The 13,026-nt window shown below is 38.2% G+C and overlaps 1 protein-coding gene across 2 annotated transcripts in view; it reads left to right on the plus strand.

Annotated features, from left to right (window-relative positions):
* Positions 1 to 12,820, plus strand: part of GRK3 (G protein-coupled receptor kinase 3) — a 278,817-nt gene extending 265,997 nt beyond the window's left edge. For both annotated transcript variants that reach the window (XM_088467892.1, XM_088467893.1), the window contains 7 exons: positions 637 to 737; positions 1,277 to 1,343; positions 2,264 to 2,359; positions 4,477 to 4,639; positions 5,476 to 5,612; positions 6,654 to 6,767; positions 7,189 to 12,820. In XM_088467892.1, coding sequence (XP_088324018.1) covers positions 637 to 737; positions 1,277 to 1,343; positions 2,264 to 2,359; positions 4,477 to 4,639; positions 5,476 to 5,612; positions 6,654 to 6,767; positions 7,189 to 7,350 — 840 coding nt within the window. In that variant the 3' untranslated portion in view covers positions 7,351 to 12,820. The remainder of the gene's footprint in view (positions 1 to 636; positions 738 to 1,276; positions 1,344 to 2,263; positions 2,360 to 4,476; positions 4,640 to 5,475; positions 5,613 to 6,653; positions 6,768 to 7,188) is intronic.
* Positions 12,821 to 13,026: the final 206 nt, after the last annotated feature.

The following is a 13,026-nucleotide window of genomic DNA, read 5'->3' on the forward strand; positions in this document are numbered from 1 at the left end:
CATCATTAACTCCCCATCCCACAAAATACACCCCCGCCCCACATAATATACAGCACACCCCTCAAATAACATTAATAAAACTCCACCCAACATAAAACACCCACCACACATCATAATACACCCGCACTCACTCAGAGAACATAGGCATGCTGCATATTTTAATCAGCAGAAGCTGCCTGTGCTATCTATTCACATCATTGTGCAAATAAGTCACATTTGAAGGTAAAAAGACGCATCATTGTGCGAATAAGACTCCTTTAAAGGTAAAAAGACGCTTGGTGCTACTGAGTCACGCCACCGCATGGCGCGACTAGAAGGGCTATTTAATGCGCCAGGAGGCTAGATGTATGTGGACCCATCTATACTCGCGCCACGAGATGACTCGAGGGTAATTAGATTGACCCCTTAGACTATTGTTTTACCTGTTCTGCAATGTAAATAAGACGCACATTTTAAAGAAAAAGCCTGGTGCTTTGCGCCGTATGGTGTATGGATGCTAGGTGAATGAGGAAACATCTGTTTGTAAAATTGTTTGGTAATACCATCCAAGATGACTTTTCCTGTGCGTGTCTGGATTATTTCCTGATTATCAATAAATGTATATGGTTTAACTTTCTTTTTATTAAACATGTCAAGAATGTGGAGCTGCCAGATTCATTTACGCCAGAGCTGAAGTCCCTGTTGGAAGGCCTTCTCCAGAGAGACGTGAGCAAGAGACTTGGCTGCCAGGGATGCAGGTTAGTACTACACTCCATGTAATGTATAATGCAATATTCTGTGTACACATTACGGGCAATAATGCTGGCTGGATTATGTACGCATGTAACGTTGTATCATTTGATTGTAAAAGGAGTGAAGGACTCTGCATGCATGGTTATCATGGCACCTGAGAGTACGTCACTCAGATGAAGCGCTGTCCTATATGACACACAGCTCATGCTTGCACCATATGGTGGTATGTAGCTGTTTACTGTGAGAAGTGATTTTAATATTTATTTATGTAGCTCCAGCACCTTTCATTGCACTTCATCCGATGTTTCACAGTATAAATTGGTTTGGGAGTTATATGCTATGTTTCTAAGGGCATGCAAAGTTTACCATATCCCTATGGACTTTATAATGTGTATTTGTTAAGACGTTACATTGGTTGTTCTGTAATATAGATACTAAATATATCTGTAGGAAAAACACCACATGGAAGCAGAAGAGACCTGGATACACAGTAGTTAATGTTACCAGGACCTTCCAAATGTCTTTATCCTTTTTTTCTTTTTAGTGCCCAAGAAGTAAAAGAACATCCATTCTTTAAAGGCATTGACTGGCAACAGGTGTATATGCAAAAGGTAACATATCTCGTGTATCTCTGACTCATGGATAACAACTAATTATTTCATTTCCATGTACACTAAAATACACCAGTAACAAATGTTTTTTTTTGCGTATACTTTAAAATATTGTAGATATGATTTCTAACAGTATATTGGATTTATTTCTATGTTAATAGAGTTATTCTCCACTGTCCACAAAGCCATGTTACCCAGTGCCCAACATACACAAAAAATATTATAGTACCATGCCTGGCATAGTACACATAACACAAAATGTATTATTACACTGGGAATACCACCTGTAATTATACCAGCACTGTTCTAGGCTCAACATACTGTGTCACGGTACCTGCAATAGTACATGCACTGTGCACTCCTCATATATGTGTGTGTGTCTGTGTGTGTGTATATATATGTATATATATATATATAAGAGAGAAGCCATGTCACTCACATGTCAGACATAAAAGAGGCATAGGTGGTATGTCACCAGCATTTTTTTGATGCAACAAGTCCTGTATTCCTGTATTTTCTATATCCGAGAGCACCCAGAGTCTTTGTTTTACAGTGGAGGAGTGCCAGCCAACTCACTGTTCCATATATATATGTGTATATATATATATATATATATATATATATACACATACACACACAGCCCTAATCCCTCCCTTACAGCACCATGGATTTTTCCCTCTCTGTGTAAGGTATATCTTAATTTAACTCCAAATTTCTGCTATTAGACCTGTTTGTCATGGTGCTGCCGGTCGACATCTACATTCCAACTGGTGTAACTGGGCAGATGGACCTGGCGTCATAGCCACCTCAGGGTGTATTCTGCCCCTGTGTTGATATAATTTGCACATACATTATAGTTAGAATAAAGTTGGTGAATAGGGGAGTATGTACATCTGAATGTGTATCCATTATTGTTTCAGTATCCCCCACCACTGATTCCCCCTCGAGGAGAGGTAAATGCAGCTGATGCCTTTGACATTGGGTCCTTTGATGAAGAAGACACAAAAGGAATTAAGGTACTGTATACACCCACTCTTTACTTATGGATCTTTGTAATCCATCGCTAATGAAGGGCAGTAGGGTGGCACATTGGTTGAGCACTGCAGGCTCACAGAACTGGGGCTACATCTGTCGTTCCAGCCAGGACACTATCCGTGTTACATTTCTATGCCCGTGTTTGCATGTTTTCATTGGTCTTCTCCCACTATCCAAAAAAATATACTAGCTTTGCACAAAACTGTCAAATGACCACTTTCTATATCTGTATATTTAGCAGAAATACCGTACACTAGCAGCACTATGGCTTCTTTGTAGATCATTAGCCATTAGTTATGCCCAGGGTGCAATGCTATAAATTATTTAAGGTTTTCTGAGATTGTAAGCATATGCTAGAGAGACATGTTCTGCACATCATCCCACACAGTTGTCATTGAATGATATTACCTATCCACTATAAGACTATAAAGCTTTAAGAAAAATGCTTTTTAATGTTAACTGATTAAGAAACGGATATTTTATCTGGTGCGGATGTAACTGTAGTTTGGCATTTGTTAATGCTCCAAATGCTTATTATAGCGTTCTCATTTTCAATCATTGTTGAGTTCAGAAAATTTCTATAATTCATACAAACGAATGATAGGTAAGCACTTTTCAGTTGACCATACTTATCTTAAAGCTCTTGGGAAGTCAGTATTTCTCTGAGATTTATATATTGTACTATTTAAAGTACCATAGATCTGACAAAGGGATGCCAAAATTTTTCCAAACGTGATTGATTTTATTTTTTTAAATATGTATATTTGCATAATGAAGCCTGGGGAATATTACATTACATGGATATTTGTTTGCTGATAAATAAAACAATAGAAATGACTGATATTTCATATCCTTGAAAACCATAGGAATTTCTCAGTAAATTTGATAAGAGATGAGGATACCTTTGTATTTTATACAGGTTAATGTACTACAGAATTAAAAATAGTTGATTAGGAATCCTTTATCCTTATAGGGGTTAAGGTACAAATATATTCATCCTCAAAATATGACTCCAGCTGGCACAGTAGCTGATGCCAGTGACAGTCATACCACAGACACACACAGCCCAGTAACTGTTATGTTTCATTAAGTAAGGATGTTGCTTATTACCAGTCAAAGAAACCTAATTGGCTATCTTGAGCTGCATCCCAGGATGGAATCGGTATGATTACCATCGGCGGCATGGCCGGCGGTTCTAATACCGACAGCGACAGCCCGACATAGGAGGAAATCCCGATTGTCCTTAGGGTAAGTATAACTAACCTAATTCCCCCCCTAACCCTCCCTTAGGGGTGCCTAACCCTAGCCCCCCTCTAAGTGCCTAAACCTAACCCCCCTTCCCTGCAGCCTAACCCTAAGTCTACGGGGGGGAGGCGGGGGGTGGGGACCTAACCCTAACCTCCCCCCGGGGGTGTCTAACCCTAACCCCCCCTTCCCCTAGCCCTAACCTCCCAGGGGATTGCCCAACCCTAAGTCCCCCCCCTGCCCCGGGAACCCCTAACTCTCCCGACCCCCCCCCCCCCCCCCGCGCGCAACTGTCAGGCTCCCGGCGTAGGTCTAATGACAGGCGTCGACGCCTGTCATTTGTATCTTGCCAGGATTAAGCAGTCGAGAAGCCAGCGATCAGCATTTCGACCACAGACTTCCCAACTGCTTCCCCCCAGGACATATCCCTATTATTCCATGTAAGCAACCTATACTTCCTGTCCCGTCTTCTTTATCTCATAGCTTTAATGTCTCCAAAGGAGATTATATTTCCTCATAAAAGGCCACTTTTTTAAATAAAGGATCAACAAAAGCTTTTCTCTCTTTTACATAAAGATTTTAAATAAGATGTTTATAAGCTGTTTAAAATAAAATATTCTCTATATTGTCTAAGCTGATTTAGGGCTAGATCTGTTAAAGAAAATTTTGATTAAAACAAGTATTCAGCTGTGTTAATAACAGAGGTTTGGGAGCAAGCACATAATTAGTGCTGGAAAGGAAATGCAAGGTATTGCTGAATAATACTCACTCTGTGCATAGAATTCCCAATTCTGTACTTACACGTTTTTATTTCTGCTCATACGTAATGGTAACACGTGACGTATCTCTCTAGCTTCTTGATAGTGATCAAGAACTGTACAAGAACTTCCCTCTAGTGATATCTGAGCGCTGGCAACAAGAAGTAGCAGAAACGGTTTATGAAGCTGTCAACGCAGATACTGATAAGATTGAGGCTCGGAAAAGAGCCAAAAACAAGCAGCTGGGTCATGAAGAAGGTGAATGTTTGTAGCACATCAACAAATCGTTTCCATGTGGGCACAACTGTTATGGTGCATACACACGGTCAGATATGTCAGATGAACGATTTGCAAACGACTGAACGATCTTTGACTGTATTAAAATGAATGGAAATTGTCCAAAACTGACTGCAAACACATCAGATGTCAGATATCGTTATCTGACAAACAGGAATGCGCATCGTTCATCGTTCAACGTTGCACACATGTCCGATTTTCCTTCAGATATGAACGATTTTTAAAATAGTTATCGTTCAGATCTGAAGAAAAATCTGACCGTGTGTATGCACCATTAGTGTTTCCACCACTGTTATTTCTTATTATCTGTTTTAGCTGAGCGCTGTATGGACCCCGTAATCTGACACCCACAAATAGGATAATAATACTAATCAGTAATGATTTTCTTGGCTCTGTGAAATCTTTTTTTCGAAATAGATTTTGAATGATTGTGATTTGAGATATCTTAGATTTTGGTACATGTATTATGTTCTTTACAGTATTTTTTGCATATTGTGTACTATATACACAGGGCAAAGCATGTTACTATGTGCCTATAGTGTAACCTTCTAGCAACTTCTCCAATATAAGACTTTTACTTGTATTATTTCTTTACATCTAAAGCTCCCACACCCAAGTATCAGAGCAACATGTGTTTCTAGGTGGGCAAGAGGATTTAGAAACTCAGTGCATCCAGCGTATTGGGTCTTCTCATGTATCGAGAGCACTGTGGTTCAGTATCTTTTAGTACATAGACAATGAGCTGATCTACTGGAAGCTTGTCACATTGATACTTATAGTCATTCTCTCTGTCACAGATTATGCACTAGGAAAGGACTGCATTATGCACGGCTATATGCTGAAACTGGGGAACCCATTCCTGACTCAGTGGCAGCGACGCTACTTTTACCTCTTTCCAAACAGACTTGAATGGAGGGGAGAAGGAGAATCTCGGGTAAGACTTTATACTTGATGAGGCCCCCGGCAGACTCTGGGCTTGACTGGGGCCCCCGGCAGACTCTGGGCTTGACTGGGGCCCCCGGCAAACTCTGGGCTTGACTGGGGCCCCCGGCAAACTCTGGGCTTGACTGGGGCCCCCGGCAAACTCTGGGCTTGATGCGGCCCCCGGAAGACTCTGTGATCCTGTTTTAAATGTTGGAATGCTGAATGTAGTTTACAGTTTTTATGTAATGTTCTTACAAACATCTCCAATTCATTTCACATTGCTCTTATAGATTGTAGTTGATAAAACACATTTGAGTGGTTCCCTGTACATGAATAGGTTGCTTAGGATAAAATGATATTTAACATAACGTAGAAGAATATATTTGAGATATTTCATGTCTGCACATAACACAGATCATACTGTATTTAACTTGTTCTTTTTTTGGTCCAGTTTATTATTCAAGGTACAGTAATACATTGGATTGAATTTCATGAAAATGTTATGGTTACATTTCTGCCTTTTCTAGTATTGACATGTATTTTATAGATATGTGAAAGCAATTTTTCCCCATATGATAGGAGAAAAATGCGTTCCCTAATAAATATGCATGTTGACAACCGTAGCGCCCAGTTTACGTCAGTCATATCACATACACTTAAATCCATTTGTTTTGATTTCAGAATGCAAATTAACTACTAGGCTTTAATAAAATGTAAATATCCTAATACAGCAGCTCTCCATCTGATGTATAAAAAATAGCATATATGTAAAAATTGCTACAAATATGTACACTAAAACAGTATATGCAGGAGCAACCAGGACAGCACCTGTCAACAATAATAGAACATTTGCAATCAGCCCGTGTGCTGTTGTCTGTCATCTTGTATTTGCTACTGTCCTCAATCAGCCACCAATTCAATTATACAGATTTTATGTAACATAAACTGATGTAAGTCTCACTTACATCAGCCACAATGTGTATAAACCAGTGCGCTACAGATATTGGATTACTGGGCTTCATCATTTCTGTTCTTTTCCCCCAAAATGCAGCAAAATTTATTGACAATGGAACAGATCGTATCTGTGGAAGACACCCAGATTAAGGAGAAGAAGTGCATCTTATTAAAGATCAAAGGGGCAAAACAGTTTGTCCTGCAGTGTGAGGTAAATTATTTTATATATTGATTGTAAGTTAAATCCTTCCTGTGCTTTTATGTGGATGTTTGGCTTTTATAAGTGTTTAATTTCAGTAACAAAATTATTCTTGTTCAAATTAATCCCTTAAGCAATTGGATCAACTATGCCAACTTTACATTTTTAATATTGAAGAGAGGTGGGGCCAAAAGCATCATGGTACACCATTCTGATGTTTAATTCAGATGTATTACTTGGATGCCAGTCCATGTAATAATAATTACAGTTTTCCAATAAGAGAGCTCCCAGGTTCACTCTCCCTAGCACAAAGACAATAGCTCTCATCCTATGAATATTTATGTGAAATTTTAGTGTTAATTAGCAATTTAATTCAATATGTTGTCTGCTTTTGGTATGTTTTGAAAAGTCTTTTTAAACTTTTCTCTTACAGAGTGACCCTGAATTTGTACAGTGGAAGAAAGAACTGACTGAAGCATTTACTGAGGCACAGAGGCTTTTACGTCGGGCTCCAAAGTTTCTGAACAAGTCTCGATCTGGAGTTGTAGAGATCTCCAAACCACCACTTAGTCACAGAAATAGCAATGGCCTTTAGGTGGCAGGACAGGACCAAGGATTCTTAGGGATAACTACTTATAACACCTTGACCAAGGTCCACGGCATTGCTATTAGTTACTTGTATGGCCCTCAACAGCAAGGTGTACATAGAAGAAGCTTTGGGAGCCTGCATCACACATTGTCTACTGAAGATTGGTCCTACCACCTGAAGTCTAGAAGAGGTCATGCAGCGTGAGGCAATGAAGAGATGAATTTTCACTAATAGAAGAGCTGTGAAAGTTGCCAAATGTAGTGATTGCTCATCATTCTGTTGCATCAGCTTACCAGATGGCCTGTCTCTTAGTGCTAAAGATGCAAGGCATCCAGCCCTTACTTATACCTTGGCATATGCATGCTTTCGTGTATGCCAAACAAGAATATGAAATGGTTTTTGCAGTAGTTGCTTTTACGTTGATTTTTATGTCTGAAATTCAACATGTCCCTGGATGTTTCCAGAAGGCATTGCCACATTGTAAGAATGTCCTCAAGATGATCGCTTTCCTGAGTGTTGCCATAATTACCCCTCAACCTTTTGTCCTCCCAAATTGCACTGTTGACTTTGTCTAACTGGCAGTGTGATGATACTGTTATGCACTTCGAAGTACTGACTTATACCTGTCCTGTGGTTACAAGATGTAGATACTTCATGGGAATACATACCAAGAATTTTCACCCAGTTCTGTGTGTTCACTAATATAGTGCTACCACTGTCTTGCTTTGTATGAGGTTAGAAATATACTAGTAGAGTAATTATCGGTGAACCGGAGTGCATGGTAGTTTCGTCCAGTGGTCTATAAGCCAGTCAGCAAATTTAGCACAGTTATTATACAGGCTTATTCTACAGATACGTTTACAGTTACTATAAAGAAAGCTTTTTTTTTTCCATTTCAGGTCAATTGCACTTATTTTTATTTTATTTTTTGTTTTCTGTTCTTTAGTCTATTTGTGTTTAAAGTATATATCGGTTGAGAACGTTGGATAATCCTGGTACGTGCCATGCTGTAATCTTCTATCAGTCCTTATTATCAGAAATTCCTGTCCTTGTTCTCCATGTGTGCAATGTTACATATTATCCTCCTGTTAGGTGTCATCAAGGCCACAGAGTTATGAACATTTATATTAAGACTGGGAATCCCGATTGGCTGAAGGAGGCAGGACAAGACAATCAGTCTATTCTGTTGTTGCTTCCTACTACATGCATGTGTGCTAGGTTGGAGCAAGCACTCACTGGAAATGGCGTCTTGTGCTGATGGTGACTCTACGTCTCAGCTGTTGCTTTGGTGGCACCACAATTTAGCATCCCATTTTTTGATTTCTCAATGAAGTGCAAAGTGCCAATGGACTCGAATATCCTAGACACATATTTCCTATATTTAACAGAAACTTTTAAATGTATTTGTAAATATTAATTTAAGACTTAATTACATGAGAGAGCAGCACTGCTATAACCTGCACATACATCTGCGGCCGTGTTTTACATAGTATACGTTCTTTCCAATGCCTGTTTCTCATTATTAACATTCACCTTGGTTTAGAAAATTGCAGTGGTACCCAATCTTCCGCAGGCAGATTGCACCACTTGGGGGGGAAATGCTATGAATGTCATGTTTTTAGCTCAAGAAGTACAATGGTTATTGGATGAGTGTAACTGAACTACTGTGAAGTATGAATCCATATTTGTATTAAATTCAAATGCAGTGTTGGCATGAACATGTAAGCAATTGTTATATGTTACTTTTAAAGGGAACACTGAAACCCATTTTCTGTTTAATTTAACTTTCCTCCCTTTTGGTGACAGTGGTAAACTTCTGGAGAAAGAAAAAAAAACAAATGCAACAAGAAATGGTTACAAAATATTGTTATTTTCTAATGTTTCAATACACATACATTGTGTATTCCACACATGACACTTTTGACTGTGTATATCACCTTAGCTCCATAGTCAGTGAGGGTAAGATATATGGTACAGGCTTCTAATTAGTACAGTAATAATTGTAGTATGAATCAGTCAGTAGCACTGTACTCTCACTATATGCATTTCAAAGCCACAGCCCTGTTTGTTGTCATTACCGTGGATTTGTGAATTTTCCTATTGTACTATACTTTTAAAGATTTTATGGAAGCCATAGTAATTATGGAGAGAAATGCAATGACTGTTAATGAGCACAGCAATAAAATAAGAGTCTATACTGCTTTCAGAGCTATTCTATTTTGTCCAACAAACTTCTTTTTAAAGCCATTGTCCAAGTTGTCCACAGTGTTTGTTGATTGACCCTGTAGTTCTCACCTGAATGAGCTTTGTTAAAATATTAATGGTGTCGTCATAGGAATGTTATATATAGTTGGTGCTGATTATTACCAATTAGTGATGTAAATAAGCTCACCAAGTACTGAGAAATAGTAACCATATCATTTTAAAATGGGAGGGGGGTGGGCTTTTTTTAAATACTCTGATATGTGGATATACTAATTTATATGACGTGGAAGGATATAGATAATTAAAATGATGGGTTTTTTTCAGCCAACTAAGATAACTACTTTTTCTTTTTGCATTCTTTATATGAGATTCGCTAAAATAGTGGTCAAGTTATTGAAACTATTACTGTTATTTGGTTTTAGCTATTTTCCATAATTGTAGTTCTGGGTAATGGAAAGTAAAATTATAATATTCTCCTACTTGTACTTAACATATAAATTTTTATACTACATTAAGCTGAAACTGTGAACTGTTAGAACTCCCATAAGGCTCATACACACAAGCTTTATATTACACGTTCAACATGCATTCTTAAAGCCTGGAGAGCACGCCTTAATGCAGGTTATCCTCAAGAATGATATACTGTATGCAAATGCACCTGTTCACACCCACACACCGTGACATACACTCGCTTTGTTTTGTGTCTAATCCAGCTTTGCCTCCAGCACTCACAAGCATTAACGCTCGGTGCAATATAATAGAGTTCTGTAGAAGAACTCATTAAGTATGAAAGTAACAATGCTGCCGATCACACGCCTGGAACATTCTGTACAAGGTTCTGTCTAAGCTTTATGTAGGCACATGTCTGTGTGAGCCATCGAGCTCCAGTTTTAACACTTACCAGACAAATGATGAATTAGTTCAGCAAATGTCATATATCCATTCCAACTAACTTTATTTTGTAACCATTTTCTTGCTTGTCATTATTAAATTCTTAACTGTAACCTATTACTATATAAATCATTTAAAGGGACACGCATGTTATCAGCTGCTCCACAACATGAATCTGCCACAAAACTCTCATGTCCAGGTCAGAAAATGACTGAAAATGAGCTGGATCCCGCTTTATTCATACACTGTCATATATATATATATATATATATATATATATATATTATACATACATCCCCATTTTCCATGAGACGCCTTCTGGTGTAGGAGAATGTTTTTCTTTTATTTGTTACATTGAAGGTTGATTGTACTGTTTTATAAGCTAGAAGATTCCTTTGCAAATGAATTAATGAATGGGCCATGTTCCAGGTGCAGTGCAGCTTGGTAAATCAGCTGCAGTCAGTCACTGTCCATGTACACACAAGACAAGGAAATGGGGGGAGGGGACACACAGCTGGTATGCGCCGTTCACATGGTCTTATTTGTATTTGCTACTGAAATAATGTATTTATTTGCCTTAGGTTATTTAAAGCTGCACCAACTTTGCATTCAAATATTTACATGAACTTTCTATAAAATGATTAAAATACCCACAACATCATTTCTCAGCAGTGCAACAGGAGCTTTGGTATTTGTATGGTTACTTTTCCATTTTGATGTAATGATTTCCCACATATATACATACAATATACTAGTTTGTAGACCATCTCTGTAGCAGAGCACAACATTAATAGTTACAATGAATAAAAGCACATTTTTGCAAATTAGTTATTATTAACAAGCTGGACGGATGAGGGAGTCCTATCCCGCTGCCCTAGTGTGCGGAGACTTTACATCCATACAATATTTACAGTATGGATAAGAGTTTAATGGGAGTTTAACTGCTGGAACTTTAATTTCTCTTCACCTCATTCAGAGGTCACATAGTCGTCTTGTGTTTAATGTGCACTTGTTCCTGTGAATTCAAAATATTTGCTGTAATTTAAAATCCACTTGCTGCAACTATGTTGTAATAATACATTAGATCTGTTTATATTGCATGTTCCTAATAGCTTTAACCATTCCTGGCTCCCCTTTTTTTGTACAAAACATCAAATACACCTCTATAATACCGTCATACAGTATGTCACCATGTCCCTCACAGCCAAGGTACACTAAATAGAAAACAGTACTCAGCCTTGCTATCATCTGGTAGCCACTTATTATAGAACTCCTAAATGCTTCAACAACTTGTTGTCCAACGCCTTTTCCTTCCAGACCAGACTAGCCGATTCAAATCTGAAGATAAATAATTGTCCTGGGCGAATGCTTGCACTGCTGGTATTTGGTCAGGGAGTGCAGTGCAGTGCATTGCAGACCTTTCTAACAGAGCTAAGGTTTCATTCTACAGTAAATGCTTTCCAACTGTCCATAATATCAGGGGCCCCTTGAAAAGCACCATTATTACTTGGCACTGAACGTCTGCTGGTGTTTCCTATGTAATTGGGGCATACGCAGCAGTTTATTCCTTATAACCCTTACAAAGACTGATAAATTTGCACATAATCTTGGAAATCTAGTAAGTAGCTTCACAAAGTGAACTGTAATTTAGACTTACTGCAAAGCAGTTTTATTAAAGTATATACGACAAATGAAATCAATTTATCCAGTCACAAATCACAGACATGCACATAATGTTATAAAAAAAAAAAAAAAACTTCTGAGGGCTGTCTGAGTGCAGGTGTCTACAATTGCTTAAGGGTTATTTTAAAAGACCAGGTCCCGTTGAAGGGCGACCATTCATAAGCTGCTTTACCTGCAGTCTTGATTACTTGTATCTGTGAACCATTTACAAATGAGTGTGCTGGAAGAATGCTGCATGCTGATTGGGGAGTGGTAACACATTGTATCATTGCTTCCTGAATTCTGATTAGTTGAAGCTTCAGTGTCCTAACACTTGTGCTCATAAGAACCAGTCTTCTGTTGCAGCATCTCTGTTGCATAAAGATGTACTTATTTCATCCATGGTCAAGTAAATACTATTCTCCTTGTTCAACAAAAACTTGTGCATAGTCATTTATCTGTTTGAAACAAATCATTATGGACTCAGCTGTATTTTGGGAAATGAAGGTAGTTATGTAGGAATAGAACAAGAATTATATTTTAACAAGAATTCATTTTATATTATTTATTAAATCCATGCATTTATTTGATGTTGCTGACATTCCACTGAATTGTTTCTTATCTGTATAGTTGGTTATTTAAGGTGTGCTGGCAATTTCATTAGAACTATCCGCTTTATTCTGTTTTTCATAAATAAACGCCAATTGAACCCAGAAAACCATGTCCAGTTTACCGTTTTGTCTTCCACACAAGATTGAGCTGCAGCATAACATTGTTTGCAATTTACACCGTCTTCATAAATATTTATACCATAACCACAAATTTTATCTTCTCGCCAGAAAAGGTCAAGCCCTCAAAAGCAATGCAAATGTATATTTTGTCTGATGCATCACACCTGCAATACAGTATGTGTATGTATGTGTG

The sequence above is a fragment of the Taudactylus pleione genome, unplaced genomic scaffold (assembly GCF_031769625.1).
Source record: "Taudactylus pleione unplaced genomic scaffold, aTauple2 ptg000078l, whole genome shotgun sequence".
In the NCBI taxonomy this organism is placed as follows: Eukaryota; Metazoa; Chordata; class Amphibia; order Anura; family Myobatrachidae; genus Taudactylus; species Taudactylus pleione.